Source organism: Jaculus jaculus, unplaced genomic scaffold (genome assembly GCF_020740685.1).
Source record: "Jaculus jaculus isolate mJacJac1 unplaced genomic scaffold, mJacJac1.mat.Y.cur mat_scaffold_44_1_1196519_arrow_ctg1, whole genome shotgun sequence".
Classification (NCBI taxonomy): Eukaryota; Metazoa; Chordata; class Mammalia; order Rodentia; family Dipodidae; genus Jaculus; species Jaculus jaculus.
The window spans coordinates 1,002,881-1,019,562 of NW_025423497.1; the positions used below are offsets into that span (position 1 = coordinate 1,002,881).

Here is a 16,682-nt window from a genome sequence, read left to right on the forward strand (position 1 = left end):
TGTTCTGACCATCTGTGCTAGATGTTCTGTGGTCAGAGATGAATGAGTTCTCTGATGGATGGGTGATGGCAGGCAATGCAAGATGCCTGGAATTGTAGTGGAGCTGCTCAGTTGGTTCCATTTTTGTTCTCCTTCAGCTGCTGCTCAGCTGGTCCCTGCTGTCTTCTCCTTCAGGTTTCTTGACTTTTCAAGGAAGCTAGTGAGATTGGAAAATCCCTTCACCTGGTTTCTGCACTTGCAGCTATGTGCTGGGTGGGTGAGTGGGCATGTGGATTGAGGCCACTGGTTTCTAGGAAGGATTCCAGTCAGCTTCCTCCTTTCTGGAAGATTTTAGTCACTCCTGCTTTTCTGCTGTGGTTAATAGTTGGTATACATTCACTTTTTGGTAGAAGAGTGCATTTTTTTTTCCTGTTTATTTTCTTCCCTAGCTGCCTTTGGCATGGCTGCTATGCCACCATCTTGCCTGGAAGTCTTTACATTTTTCAATTAAAGAAAAAAAAATATGACCACATTGAGGAAAATTGTAATATCAAGATCAGTTACCCTGTAGCCTCAAAATTTACTTTCAGGGTCCAGATATAAGATTTGTGTTTAAATAATGAATGTTATGCATATGTAATCAATCATGATCAATGTTCACTTATCCATTCTTGTCTTAATTCAGTCACCTGTGTGTACTGGAAGGCTCAAACCCAGGCTGTCTGGCTTCACAAGCAAGTGTGTTGAACTACCTAGAGAAATCTCTCCTGTATCCCTGCATACTGTTTTGATGAATTTTTAAAATCTTCTTTCACCATTCTATACAGAAAGTTGGTAGGCCCAATACTGAGCAGCTCCTGTTCAGATAACATTAGTCTCTGCAGGGTCATGAGTGCAATGACCATGACCTATCTAGAAAAGAATGGTCCACATTATTCTCAACCATCCTTTTCACTTTGCAGTCTTTCTATCCCCTTACTGACTAATATGAATGATGGATTTCTAGGGTGTGTAGATAAAGTATATCATTCTTTCTTGAAAAAAAAAAACAAAACAGCAATTCAGTTAAGTTCACTTCAATATAAAAAAATGCCTCACATTCATTCTGAATGTCAAGGCAATAGGGTCAGTATTTCTAATTGAGTTTCTCATATAGGTCTGTGGTCATTATTCTTATAATTCATGTGAGTAGTCTAGTCTTTTCTGTCAAATAGATATAACTATTGTGGACCCCTCTCTTAGTCAATCTAATTTTGAAAAGAGTTGCTTGGACAGTCAAATGAAATTTTCTTCCTGGAATTCTTAAAATGATTTTGGCATTATACCTATATGTTGTAGCATGTTAGCTGTTAACTTTACCACTGGGCTTTCCCTCACCTCCAGTGTTTATCTGTGCCATTTAAGTTAATCAACTTGGTACTGCAAAGATGGCTTAGCAGTTAAGTTGCTAGCCTGTGAAGCATAAGGACCCAGATTCAATTTCCCACTACCCACATGATCCAGATGCTCAGGGTGGTGCAAGCTCCTGGAGTTTCTTGACAGTGGCTAGAGGCCCTGGCCAGACCATCCTCTCTATATATCTGCTTCTTTTTCTCTCATTCAAACAAAATAAATATTTCAAATTAACCAGCCTGGTGTATATTGTAAGGCTAAGCATCAGTCAATGAAATGATAGTCAGGGCTCCTTTTCATTTGTGGTTAAAAGGTAGGTGGTCTTCCAGCTTGGTATGCTTGGTTATACCAGCTTTGTGATGTGTACATATTGTTCTGTGCAGAAATAAAGTTTGCCTTGACAAACCGTCTTCATTCGAGTGTTGGTCTCTCAATTTGTGACCCAGTAAGTGCCTCAAATACTCATAGCAGTATCACTTGGATTATCTTTGGCAATATGATGGACTCAGGGCAAATAATTATGTCATTTTTGGCATTGTGGTTTGGATTAAGTTTCCAGTTAGAAGATAACTGCTATAAACATCACATTTGCAAGATTTGTTCCAAGATCATGGAACTTTGGGTGCTGGATAATTGCTGGAGGAGGTGTGTTGTTGGTATTGGATTTAGGGCTATAGTAGACAGTTCCAACTTGAGAAACTTGCCTCAATCTCCTGGTGCTGTTTTCCACCAGATGCTTATGAGAAGATGACATCCAGCCTCTGCTCTACTATCTTTTCCCTACTATCAAGAAGCTTCCCTTTAGTACTTTAGGCTAAAATCAACCCTTTCTTGCCACAATCTGCTTTTAGTCTGATGCTTGATCCAAGAATTGAGAAGGTGGCTACAGCACAAACTTGGTGCCTGTTGGATACTGTCAGGCACAAACTAGAGCCTTCAGGAGATGGGCCTGAGCTACCAGGCATGGCTAAGGAACCCCGGGCTATAGGAGACCATCCCTTCTCCAAGCCCAGCACACCCGAACTTAGGCTTTGCTCATAGGTCTGTGACCATTGGCTAGTTGCCTAGGAAACTCCTTAACAGCCAGCAGCCTTTGCTCTCAACAGCTTATAAACCCATTTCCCTAACAATAAACTGAGCTGTTCACCAGGGTCTACTGAAAGTGTTCTTTCTGCAAGCACTTGGCTGGTCTCAAGACCCTGCTCTCTATGGTTGCCTGGAGGATCCAGGGACCCACAGCTGTCACCTGAACAAGGTCTGTCTGAGATGGGCCAGGAAAGGTGATGCTCTCCCAGAGTTACTGGGTGATATTGGCCCATGTGCCCTTCCTCCACGTTTTTGAGTGCTGGCAGGTTTCTCCTTTTCCTCCTTTATTTTCCATTCACACCATTGCAAGGGAGCAGACACAATGACCTGGTAACTGTTGTCTATTTATGGCTACCAGTCAGTAGAAGACAACCTTCCCTGGCCCTGAATTTTTCTAATAACAGTGCATTGCTTCTGGGTACAACAATATCTATATCTAAAGTACCCTTAGGGTTCAAGAGAAGAGAAAATGTCCTACTTTATTACAACTATTTATAACATATATTTGAGCCAAGATGTTTCGGATTATGTGTGTTCACTGGATTGGAGTTGCATGGCATAGTGGCATGCACAGTGCAGTGTGCTTGTATGGATTCCCAACATGAACTGCAGTGAAGTTGACTGATGCAACATGGTAGACTGGTGGCAAAACACCTTTAATTTATTGTTTATAATATATTTGATTTTGAGTTAATATTTGGTTATTGTTTGGAGAGAATCCTTTCAGTTTTGCCATATTTATTATGACCTCAACATTGATGATCAGACTGTATATGGAGTAAAACCCACAACTTTATTAAGAGCTTCTATTCCATGATTAGTGTTAGAATTGAACCCTTGGCCTTGTATCTTCTGGGCAGGCAGTGTACCACAATGTTGTGATACAAGCCTTAATATATGCCTTTCCATTGCATTGTATTTTCATTTAAAAAAAACAAAAACCAGTAATCTTACACCAGGCATGGTGGCACAAGCCTTTAATCCCAGTACTTGGGAGGCGGAGGAAGGAGGATTGCTGTGAGTTTGAGGCAACCTTGAGATTACATAGTGAATTCCAGGTCAGCCTGAGCTACATTGAAACCCTAAATCCAACAAAACAAAGCAAACAAACAACAGCAACAAAATCCTTATTTTCTTGAATCATTATAACAATATATTGGAATGATATTAGTCTTGAGTCCTTTCTTCCACGATATAGCATATAAAATTTGTGTGTAGTGAATAATTCCCTACCAAGAGACACATAGAAGCATGAAGTCCAGGTTACTAGTCCCTCTTTTGTAGTCTTGGATTGAAGAAAAGTATCTCATTATAGCAATTGGTGTCATTTGAAGACGTCGCTGTGGACTTCACCTGGCAAGAGTGGCAGCACCTGGATGTTGTTCAGCAAAACCTCTACAGAGATGTGATGCTGGAGAACTACAGCAGCCTGGTGTTCTTGGGTGAGCTAAATTCCCGTGAGCTTCAGAGTAGCAATTCCTTCCTTTTTGATTGATATGTATAGTCACTATTACTAACATTTAGTAGTATTTTGATATTTTACTCTTAAACTGACATACTTAATGGAACATATTATATAAAATAAAGTGAATTTACAGTACACATATTTATAATGACAAGATTCTGTCAGATGAGGCATTACTTGTGTGGGTAACACGAAAATATTCTAGTAGCTATTTTGAAATACTAATTAAGTGTTGCTTGAAGAATACTAACTTAATTCTGTGCTGTACAACATAAGTTATTTCTTCCAAATGTACCCAGTTAATTCTATGTTCCTTCTATCCCTTTTCTTCTAGTCATTTTCCATGTTGTAATTACTTGTTATGTTTTCTACCTCTATTATGTAAACTTGGACTTGTAAGTATAAGTGTAAAAGAACATGCAGGCTTTTTGTTTGTGTTTGTCATATTTCATTTATATCCCATGAATTTGTGGGGGGACTGAAATCACACCAATTTACTCCAATTATAAAGAGATGTGAAAGCCCTAGGAAAATATTACAAATTCCCCTTTCTGAGTGAGCTTATTGGCTTACTTAGAAAGCAAATGCTTCTATGATACACAGTTTTACTGCCAAAAAAAATCAAAACCATAATCTGTTTTTATTGCTTATTTACACATTACCAATTGGAATATCAAGTGAGAAATTTATAGCATTTATTTCTGGTTGTTGATTGTTGCAGCATTTTTTATTTCATTGATAGTGAAAATCTCTTGGAGGTCAGTAGAGCTGATTTTTTTTAAGTTGATGACAGTCAGTTCATAACCAGAGGAAATAGATTTACTACTTCATATACTACCCTAGAATTATCTTCATGCCACCATTGTTAATGTTTTCTTTTGATTTGGAGACTGGATCTCACTCTACCCTAGATTATCCTGGAGTGCAGTCTGTCACCAAGTTTGTCCTCAAAATCTTAGTGATTTTCCTACTTCAAGTACCCAATTGTTTGTGGTGAAGGAGTATGCCACCACACCTGGATCCATTTCTCCTTAAGAGTCTTTTTTTTTTTTCTTTGTATATGTATACATTTGACCTCCAGACAAGGGCATTTTTCTAGACTCCCTTGTGATTTGTATGGACTAGATTTATTGCACTGATAATATCTTAGGCTAAAGTTTACCTTTTGTTTCTTTATGCTTTGAATTGAGCTTAGTTGTTTATACATCCTGGAAAAGTGTTCTAGTACTAAACTGTTTTTCATCACTAATACTTGAAGAGTGAAGGATAAGTACATTGAGGCCCTCTGTTATATGTAACTTTTACTTGTTTCATTATAATACTGTGTTGATTTTTGGAAATTTTTCTTTTTCTTCTGTGTGTGTGTGTGTGCATTTGTGTGTAAGGATATTCATGTGTTTTACTAAATGGCACTCTTCAAATTATTTGTGTTTCATTGTTTTACTCTAGAACATGGTTATTATATACATTCACTTGCTCAAGGGCAATTATCATAAATCCCAAGGCCCTTTCCTAATATTCCTTGTGATTTCTTCATTTGCCTAAGGTATTTTTAAATAGTGCAATTTTTGGCCTAGCTTTAACAATTTACTTGTGAGTCCTCTTTTCTGTTTTACTTTTTAAAAAATGTTTATTTATTTGAGAGGGAGAGAGAGTAGATAAGGCAGATAGACAGAATCAGTGTGCCTGGCCTTTCAGCCACTGCAAACAAACTCCAGATGCATGCACTACCTTGGTCATGTGGCTTGTGTGGGTAATGGGGAATCAAACCTTATTCTTTTGACTTTGCACACAAGCTCTTTAACTGCTATGGCATCTCTGCATCCCCCATTTTACTTAATTTTTTAAATTAAATTATTTAATTGAACTCTGTTCCCACAATATTCCTCTCTTTCTTTTTATGACCACTTTCTCTTATTTCCACTTATCACTAATGTCATTTGTCTTTCTAGTTTCCTTATGTTCCCCTTCCATTATTCTCTATTCATTTAATATACATATATTTTTAATCATTGTTTACGATTTTTGTTCCAAAATATGTGAAGCTGTGGTAGAAAGACTTTCACAAGTATGAGGCCAGTCTCAGGCTATAGTATCTGTTCTTGGCCAACCTTGGCTAGTTTGAGTCCATATTCTAAAAAAGAAATCATTGTATTCTATGTGCTGTTCAAAGTCACTTGAGGAAAATATTTTCAATGTCACTTTAGGCAAATATTCCGGTTAATGAACAAACACCAGGAGTATAAACTGTCTCTAACCCAACTTTGCAGTTCATCTAGTAGAGATAAGTTGTAGAAATGCAGATTTTCTCTTACAAAAGTCCACCTGATATAACACATTGACACAATTTGTACATTATTTCCCAATGACAGGGAACTGTATGACCAAACCGTATTTGATCTTCAAGTTGGAGCATGGATTTGCACCATGGAGTGTATTAGAAGGATCAACTCAGGGGCTTCCAGGCAAGTAAATGCATAATGTGTAACATACTTCAGTGAGATGAGAACTTATAAGGAATTGTCATGATAAATGGTATTATTGTGAAATTCTACTCTTTTTCTGATATTGAAGAATGCTTTCTTTTGCATTCCAAAATTTAATTCCCTGTTTAGGTGGTCTGGGAAAATGTATGTTAGATGTTATACTATGTCGTTAACTGGCCATTCTCTGTATGTTTCTGTATAATGCCATCAGTCACTTTCACTGCTGCTTCAAAATCCTTAGAAGAAACACCTTAAGGAAGAAAAATATTTATACAGGTATACAATTCTGTAATGGTGGTTTTGCTTACAGTGTTGACACAAAGAAAGTGTTTAACCTAATTACATTTACTATTGCCTATGAAATTTAGAAGTAACTGAGAAAAGATAGCATCAGAGATCCCACGATAAGAAATTAGAACGTGGGCTGGAGAGATGGCTTAGCGGTTAAGCGCTTGCCTGTGAAGCCTAAGGACCCCGGTTCGAGGCTCGGTTCCCCAGGTCCCACGTTAGCCAGATGCACAAGGGGGCGCACGCGCCTGGAGTTCATTTGCAGAGGCTGGAAACCCTGGCGCGCCCATTCTCTCTCTCCCTCTACCTGTCTTTCTCTCTGTGTCTGTCACTCTCAGATAAATAAATAAAAAAATGAACAAAAAGAATATTAAAAAAAAAAAAAGAAATTAGAACGTGTCTGTGCAATGGGCATGAGAATGTGGGTGACAAAAATATATTAGATTTGTGAAATATAGGAAGAGTGTCAGGGATTTATAAATAAACATTTGGGACCTTGAAGAAGGAAAATTTAAATGACAATACAAATAAAAGTAAGAAATAGTCCATTGTCATGTTCTAGATGAAAATAAAATTTAAAGCCACAGGTACAACATCAGAACAGACGGTACAAAGAGCTCTTATGTCAAGAGTGGTATCTGTAGTGTTATTAGAAATATGTGTTTCTTGCAGTTGTTAAGTCTAGATATTCAGATCAGTATGGCTATCACTCACTCTGTAACTGAAGACTCTCACTAGATAAATGCTAGAATTAATCATTTGAAATTTTTGAAACTTAAAAACATTCGTAATCCAGGGAGTCTTTACACATTAAATATTTATGTTTGGGAGATGGATAGAAGAAAAAGTACATGATCTGAAGGATCAAATGGAGAATTGCTGATCAAGTTTTGCATTAGAGACTCCAAGGAGGGAAATTTTGGAGTTTGGTCAACCATATTGTTTATTGATGTTCACAGTATAGGGAATGTTAAGCCTGTATTGATTATCTTGTTTGGCCTTTAGACATTCATTATAATGTCACATGTTTAGCTGTAAAATGACTCTGAAAATTATAAAACCGGGCCAATTATTTGAGTGGATCCTTCTTCTTACCGCATGTACTTGATTCTTGCTTGGGCACTTAAATCCCCAACTAAGAATCCTTGTTTCTTGTTTTTTACTGTCTGATTGACAATGGAGAGACCTTGTTTTTTTGCCTGTATGTGGAATAAATGACTCCTCCTGTTATGTCAATCTCAAGGTTTTCTAGTGGCTTTTTATATGACAATAAAATTTTATTTGCCTGCAGACCTGCCATTAATGTTACTTGTGGGTCCATCCATCAATGCATATATACCACCAACATCAACAGTGAGCACATAATGACTGTATCAGTCTACAGATTAAACCACCATGACTTCTGTCAACAACCACTTGTAGAATGAATATAGCTTTTCTCCAATTTGCTCTTTTCTCCTTATTTTTCAGCTGTTTTTCGGCATTAACATCTTTGTTTTCATTTTACTCATATTGTGACACTTTTCATATTCATATTTTACTCTTAATTTTTATTTTCATTGCTATTTTCCTTTTATATCCTAATTCTTCATCTTCCTTCTTGTTTTCTCCTTCATTCAGAACGATAATGATTGAAAAACATACCCATCTACTATTATAATTAGGTATTCGTATTAAAAAATAAAACAATCATGTCCACTGGGGAGCTCACTCAGTGTGTTAATATCCTTTTTGCATAATCATGAGTTCAGATTCCCAGAATCAACCTGAATACTGAGAATCCCTTAAATCTCATAGGGCATAATTATTGCCTATGCAGTATTTTACAACAGAAGGCATTTTTAAACAAAGTTAAAGGCAATGACTGGCACCCAAGCTTAACTTGTTATCAGAAAGCAAGCATTTGATCACATACTTCCAAACTCACAAACAGATATTCACATATAAACATATAAAAATAATAATAAAAATCATGAATATGTTCCATGGAGAAAGGTGGTAGTAGAGAGACTGCAACCAAAAAATCATACCTTATGTTATTGTAGTAGAATTTGGCCCTAGTCTTTGTAAGTAAACCAAATTTCTATAGAGAAAAACATCCAGTCAACATATACTAACATGATGTGTAAACACTTAGGCAACTAACCACCAGTGGAAAATAAGAAAAACTTTTCTTTATACCTAATAGGTTATTTCTCTGAAAATTAAATTGTTAAAGAAACTTTATCCAAGAGAATTGCTGTCTTCAAAAAAAAATTGGACCACATCTTATTGAGGAAGCAAGAAAACCAAACAACAAAGAAGTCATCTTGCTTAGAATTCTCTAATAAATTCTGGTAAATAGGAAAGCATTTGCTGAGCTTGCACTTTGTTGTGTAAGACATGCCCCATGTCAAGAAACTCTCCATAGGGAATATAAAATAAGTCAAATGAAAAGCTGTATTAATATAATTATTGTGTGGCATCTTTTTGTAAATTGTAATACTTTCCCAAATAATAGGAAGCCTTGTGTGTCAAATTTTTCTTTAGTATTTTGAATATATTAAGTTTCTTTTTATTTCTTAGAATTAAAAACTCAACAGAAAATGCACTGGATAGAGACTGATGATTTTAAACAATGCCAGAATACTGTTTACCAGAAGTTACATCAGACTTGTTATCAAGGAACAAACACAGGTGACAGGCTGTATGAATGTAGGACAACCTTTATCTCTAAGTCACACGTCACTAATCATCAGGGAACTCAAGCAGGTAAGAAACCTTATGACTGTAATGTGTGTGGAAAAGCTTAACTCACCCACTCACAACTCACTGTGCATTATCAATCTCATACAGGTTATAAGCCATATGAATGTAGCAAATGTGGGAAAGCTTTCCTGTCCAAGTCACATCTTAATAAGCCATATGAATGTCCTGCATGTGGGAAAGCCTGCATTACAAACTCAGATCCTAATAAGCATCAGAGAAATCAGACATATGAGATCCCTTATGAATGCATTGAATGTGGGAAAACTTTCATCTCCATATCACAACTTACTAATCATCAGATAACTCACACAGAAGAGAAATCATATGAATGTACTGAATTCGGAAAAGGCTTCCTCCACAAGTCACAGTTAACTAATCATGATAGAACTCACTCAGGTGAGAAACCATATAAATGCACTGAATGCGGAAACGGCTTCCTCTATAAGTCAGTTCTTACTACGCATCAGAGAACTCACACAGGTGAGAAGCCATATGAATGTATTGAATGTGGGAAAGCTTTCATCTCCAAGTCACATCTCATGAGTCATCAGAGAACTCACACAGGTGGAAAGCCCTATGAGTGTACTGAGTGTCAGAAAGCTTACAGCTGTAAATCATACCTAACGATTCATTGGAGAATTCATACAGGTGAAAAGCCCTATGAATGTCCTGAATGTGGGAAAGCCTTCATCTCCAGATCACAGTTCACTAATCATCAGAGGACTCACAAAGGTGAGAGACCATATAAATGTATTCAATGTGGGAAAAGCTTCATCCACAAGGCAGATCTCACAAAACATCAGAGAATTCACACAGGTGAGAAGCCATATAAATGTACTGAGTGTGGGAAAGCTTTCATCTGCAAGTCTCGGCTTAATGGGCATCAGAGAACTCACACAGGTATGAAGCCATATGAATGTACTGACTGTGGGAAAGCTTTCATCAGCAAGTCACATCTTATTACGCATCAGAGAACCAACACAGGTGAGAAACCATATGAATGTCCTGAATGTGGGAAAGCCTTCATCTCCAATTCATACCTCACTAATTATCACAGGACTCCCAATGGTGAGAGACCATATAAATGTATTCAATGTTTAAAAAGCTTCATCCGCAAGGCACATCTCACGAATCATCAGAGAAGTCACACAGGTGAGAAGCCATATGTATGTACTGAATGTGGGAAAGCTTTCATCTACAAGTCACATCTTAATAGGCATCAGAAAATTCACACAGGTGAGAAGCCATATGAATGTACTGACTGTGGGAAAGCTTTCCTCTGCAAGTCAGAGCTTATCAAGCATCAGAGAACGCACACAGGTGAGAAGCCATATGAATGTACTGACTGTGGGAAAGCCTTCATCTCCAAGTCACAGCTCACTAATCATCAGAGGACTCACAAAGGTGAGAGACCATATAAATGTATTCAATGTGAAAAAAGCTTCATCCGCAAGGCAGATCTTACAAATCATCAGAGAATTCACACAGGTGAGAAGCCATATAAGTGTACTGAATGTGGGAAAGCTTTCCTCTGCAAGTCACATCTTAATGGGCATCGGAGAATTCACACAGGTGAGAAGCCATATGAATGTACTTACTGTGGGAAAGCTTTCATCACCAAGTCACATCTTATTATGCATCAGAGAGCACACACAGGTGAGAAACCGTATGAATGTCCTGAATGTGGGAAAGCCTTCATCTCCAAGTCACAGCTCACTAATCATCAGAGGACACACAAAGGTGAGAGACCATATAAATGTATTCAATGTGAAAAAAGCTTCATCCACAAGACAGATCATACAAATCATCAAAGAATTCACACAGGTGAGAGTCCATATAAATGTACTGAATGTGGGAAAGCTTTCCTCTGCAAGTCACATCTTAATGGGCATCGGAGAATTCACACAGGTGAGAAGCCATATGAATGTACTGACTGTGGGAAAGCTTTCATCAGCAAGTCACATCTTAATAGGCATCAGAGAACTCACAGGTGAAAAGCCATGTGCTTGATCTGAATGTGGGAAAGCCTTCATCTCCAAGTCACATCTCACAGAACATCAGAGAACTCACACAGGTTAGAAGCCATTTGAATGTACTGAATGTGCAAAAGCTTTCATCTCCAAGTCATGGCTAACAATTCATCAGAGAATTCATATAGGTGAAAACCCTTATCGATGTAATGAATGAGGGAGAGTTTTGTTTGTAAAGTAAGACCTTACGAACCATGAAATAATTCACATGACCATTTTAAGTGTGGTAATAGTTTCATCTTCAAGACAAATCTCACTCTGCACTAGAGAACTCACAGGTTTAAAGATATATGAGTGTGCTTAATGTGGTAGAGCTTTTCTTGCCAAGTCAGATCTTTGTAATCATCAGATAATTCATAAAGGTGAGAAGTTATATGATGAATTTATTGCTAAATCAAATGCTATTAAACATTACAGAACACCCAGGTGAGAATCCATATGAATATAGTAGTGTGGTAAAGTTTTCCTCTTCAAATCACAGCATACTATGTATCACAGAACTCACACTGGAAAACCATATAAATATAATGAATGTGGAAACACATTCAACTCCTAGTGGGTATTAATGTAAAAGATGTGAGAACGCTTTCTGCCTGAAGTCACAACTCAGTGTGCATCTTTAGACAGGTGAAAAGCCAAAGGAATATACTAAAAGTGAGAAAATCTTTTTACTGAAGTCACAAGTCAAGAATTATAAGAGAACACACACAGGTGAGAAATAAGTTTAATATAATAAATTAAAAAAGGTTTCTTGTAGAAGTCAAACCAAATTTTGTATTTGAGGATTTACATAGGAGGGAAAACAGAATCTATGTAGATGTAATTGTTGAAATACATTCATCTCCCAGTCACAGATCAATGTACATCAGAGAACTCACACAGATGGAAAAACTATGTAAATGTAAGAAATGTGTAAAGGCTTTTATTTGTTCATGTTATACTACTATGTATGAGGGAGTTCATGTAACTTAGAAATCATATGAATGTTGAGAACTTGCAGATAATATTCATGAATCTGAAAAGCATGCATTTTGTTCTTTAAGTCATACTCTAGTGAATTTCTGAAAATATATCAGTTTTCTTTTTTAACTTGGTTGTGGGAAGTATATGGGTTGATTTAGGAACTTGCACTTGAAGAGCCATGCAGTGATGTACACAAATCTCAATGGCCAATTGTGATGTTTGGAAAACTAAAAGCAGAACGAAGTATGGGTATAAGAAATTTTGACAGTAGTGTTTTGTGATGATTACTTGCTGTGTTCTGACCAGTTCCTGGGAACTTGAAGAATGTTGAATATAAAACCAGTCATCTGTTGTCTTGCAGAGGAAATTTCTAGAAGTTTTGAATTTCAAGACATAGAAACATTTGTTTGAACTGCAACTCTTTCAGAGATTTCAGTCTGAGGATCAGAATACTGATATGTATTAAAACAGAATGAGTCTGAAAATAGGAGAGGTCTGTAATGACAATGTTAAAGGATATTACTGTTCTGTTTGGGTGACTCCATTTATATTGCTATGGAAGTAGAATAAATACAGGAAAGAAAGAGAAGTCAGGAAGAACACAAAGCCTTCACATTGCCACTTTGCAATGAAGGGATGTCCAAGTTCCTGTGTGGAAACCATATCATGTCAAAAAATAGAGCTGTGAGGATGAAAAATGTTTCAGTGTAGCTGCTTAGATTTTCTGGGAATTGCTTGTAAGGAATGCTGCTCATGCTGGCATTATTTAACTTCCCCATAAAGCTAGCTTTCAGGGGTGGAGGGGTTAGATTTTGAGAACAGGTGGTTTTTTTCCCCCCTCAGATTCCTTAGGTAACGGTGTAAGGGTTGAAGTTTGTCCTGTCTTTTTCTAATTCTATTGCTTCACCATTTCCTTGGTGTATCTTCTTTTTGTAATGTATTGTTTACTATGTGTTGGAAATAGTAACTGTAGTGTAAGTTAACAAAGCTCAAAATTAATAGACTTTCTGGTATCTCAGTTGAGATGCTGGGATTTTTAGCAGTTTTCTATTTGCTAAAGACTGGAGAGTTTTACATCATAGTGAATGCCTATGTAATCATAAAATAGTCATGGGTTTATGGGGTCTAGGATCAAAATTTGGATATTTGAATGCAGTGTTTCTCCTTTAGCCTTATGTTTCTTTTCAATTCATGCTTACCTAGAACTCATTATGTACACTAAGGCCAGCTCCCAATTCACATTGATCCATCTAACTCTGCTTTCTGAATGTGGAATCAAAAGCATGTATTACTATGCCCAGCTGTTACTCAAATTTTAATGTATGTAATTGATGTAATGTGTAATGAACATAAGACTAATATCTGATATATGACTACTAAAAATTATTTAAAGGACTGGGGAGATGGTTAATTGGGTAATGTGAACACCATACAAACATGAGAGAGTGCCTTTGCATCCCCATTTCCCATGAAAAAATGATGGCTGTGGGGTTGGCAAAATTACTCAGTGATTAATGCATTGCCTGCAAAGCCCAGTGACCAATGTTTTGTTCCCCAGGACCTACATGAAGACATAAGGAGAGTGTCACATTCATCCTGAGTTCATAAAGGTCCTGCCATTCACGATCTATATATGTATCTCTCTTTCTCCTTAAAAATGAAAAGTAAATGTGTGAAACATTTCACAATACTTATTGTGGTTGTCCATGTGTGTAATTCTAACAAAATGAAGGATACAAGGAATCCTAGATCTGATTATTTACATTGTCTAGCTGAATTGCTGATCTCTGCCTTCAAGGCAAGACTTGGTATAGGTATATTTAACCAGCCAGTGTCTTAAACAGAGACTTTGCTACTAATTTAAACATGTCTATAACAAGCAGTAACATTTTCTGGCCATTCTCTTAAACATAGAAGCAAAAGTTTTAAACAAAATCCTTCCAAACAGATGCAAGAATACATCCAAAATATCACTTGTGATACCAGTATGGCTAGATTCCACCATTATAGGGTTGGCTCATAAGGTGTGATAGTTTGAAACAATATGCTTGTTGCAGTCAGGTTTATATTGCTGCCAGAAATTACCTAAGGCTATTGTACCCATAAGTCCTCCCCAAACAACACATTCCAGGAGGCATTAATTTCCAAATCTCAGCAGGGAACCTAGCATTCAGAATATGTAAGCTTATGGGGGACACCTGAGTCCAACCATCACATTCTGCCCATAGCCCCCATAAACTGATAACTATACATGATATAAAATACAATGCATTCAGTCCAACTTTAAAAGTCTCCACAATTTTGTCAATTCCAATGATGTTCAAGCATGCCCATAGTCCAAGATCTTTTAACAGTGCTGTAATAGCAAAACTCCTCCAAAAACATAATGTTACAGAATAAGGACTCAAACTGCAAAAGATGGCACTGAGCATAACAAAAAATAATTCAGCCAACACAAGATTTAAACAAGGTGAACATCAACCTCTGTAGCACCAGGTTGAAGAACTCTAGTCTGTGACAAATCTTTAAACCCAATAATCCTACTCAGCATCAAGTCACTGGAGTTTCCATTCCACCCCTCCAGCTATGCTACTCACAGTCCTGTAAAACTTCATCCATGGCTATCAGCTCTCCTTAGCACAACGTCTCATAGTCCAAACATGTCCAGTGGGTTTCCACTGAAACCCTCACAGCTCCATTGGGTCTCCATGCAGGCATCCAGCAAGCCTGCTTCACACTGGAAAAGGCTTTTTCCAAAACAAGACCACATTGCAAATTCAGTGACCTTCTCTTTCTTACATTTCTCATACTCCACAATACCAGGTGAGGTGCCAGTTTGTTAATTGGGGGATGATAAAGAAGATTTTGAAGAACAGGGCAATCCTTGAGCATTCAGGTCCCTTCAAAAGACTACATTCTTCCTGTTTCTCAATGCAGTCAGCTAATCCAATCTCAAAGATTGTAATCTCTCATATAATTGCACCTGAATAGGCAGAAGTTTCAGCCTAAAGATTTCATATTTACATGCCATATTCCTTTGCCCATAGAAGTCAATTCCTGTGTAAACCAACCCTGCTCAAGTTATTAGGACATGGGTATAACAGCAAGCCTCTCATACAAACTGTTTCTAGGCCAGTCTAGGCAAAGCTTTTTCTCACTGTTCAAGCCACACCTAACAGTCCTTAGTTCTTACTGCATTCATGTATTTCAACTCTTACTAGAATATTCCATCAAGTTGTATCTATTGCATTTCAAGGCATCTCTTATGCCAAGGTTTCAAGTAATTCCACATTCCTCTGCAAAATCAGCTACTAAAGGCCAAAGCCCACAGTCAGGTGTCTAGCAGCAGTGGTACTCTCAGTACCAACTTTCCTGTTGTAGTCAGTCATGTTCACATTGCTGACAGGAATCACCCAACCAAGAGCTGCTGTGGGAGAAAAGTTTTATTTTGGCTTACAGACCCTGGGGGAAGCTCCATAATGGCAGGTGTTGCAGTCACATTGCAGGAAGAAGTCACATGACCAAGAGCAGTTTTTGGGGAAAAGGGTTTATTTCGACTTACAGACTTGAGGACAATCTCCATGATGGCAGGAGATAATGATGGCATGAGCAGAGGATGGAAATCACCCCCCTGGCCAACAACGTTGGAAAGCCAGAACAAGAGAGTGTGCCAAACACTGGAACAGGGAAGCTGGATTTAACACCCATGAGCTCACATCCAACAATACACTGCTTCCCAGGAGGCTTTAGTTTTCAACTGACTTCAGCTGGGAAACCTAGCATTCAGAACACCTAAGTTTGTGGCACAACTGAATCAAACCAAAACAACAGGGGTAAACGATAGCATGAGTAGCATGTGGACATTACCTCTTGGCCAACATCAGATGTACCACGGGAACAGGAGAGTGCACCAAACACTGGAAAGCGGAAACTGGCTATAATATCCATAAGCCTGCCCCTAACAATATACTGCAAGCATCTGGAGTTTGGTTGTAGTGGCTGAAGCCCTCATGTGCCACTTTTCTCTGTCTTTCTCTCACTTCCTGTCTCTAAATAAATTTGAAAGGCTGGAAACTGCTCTTGATCAAGTGATTTCTTCCTGCAATGTGAACCTGACTGCAACACCTGCCATTATGGAGCTTCCCCCAGGGTCTGTAAGCCAAAATAAAACTTTTCTCCCACAGCAGCTCTTGGTCGGGTGATTCCAGTCAGCAATGTGAACATGACTACAACAGTAAAGTTGGT

The 16,682-nt window shown here is 37.8% G+C and overlaps 1 protein-coding gene across 1 annotated transcript in view; it reads left to right on the forward strand.

The window, feature by feature from the left end:
• Positions 1-14,127, forward strand: part of LOC123457407 (zinc finger protein 420-like) — a 51,657-nt gene extending 37,530 nt beyond the window's left edge. Inside the window, exons 2-5 of the mRNA XM_045141332.1 lie at positions 3,773-3,899; positions 6,295-6,387; positions 9,262-9,447; positions 9,532-14,127. Coding sequence (XP_044997267.1) covers positions 3,773-3,899; positions 6,295-6,387; positions 9,262-9,447; positions 9,532-11,438 — 2,313 coding nt within the window. The 3' untranslated portion in view covers positions 11,439-14,127. The remainder of the gene's footprint in view (positions 1-3,772; positions 3,900-6,294; positions 6,388-9,261; positions 9,448-9,531) is intronic.
• Positions 14,128-16,682: the final 2,555 nt, after the last annotated feature.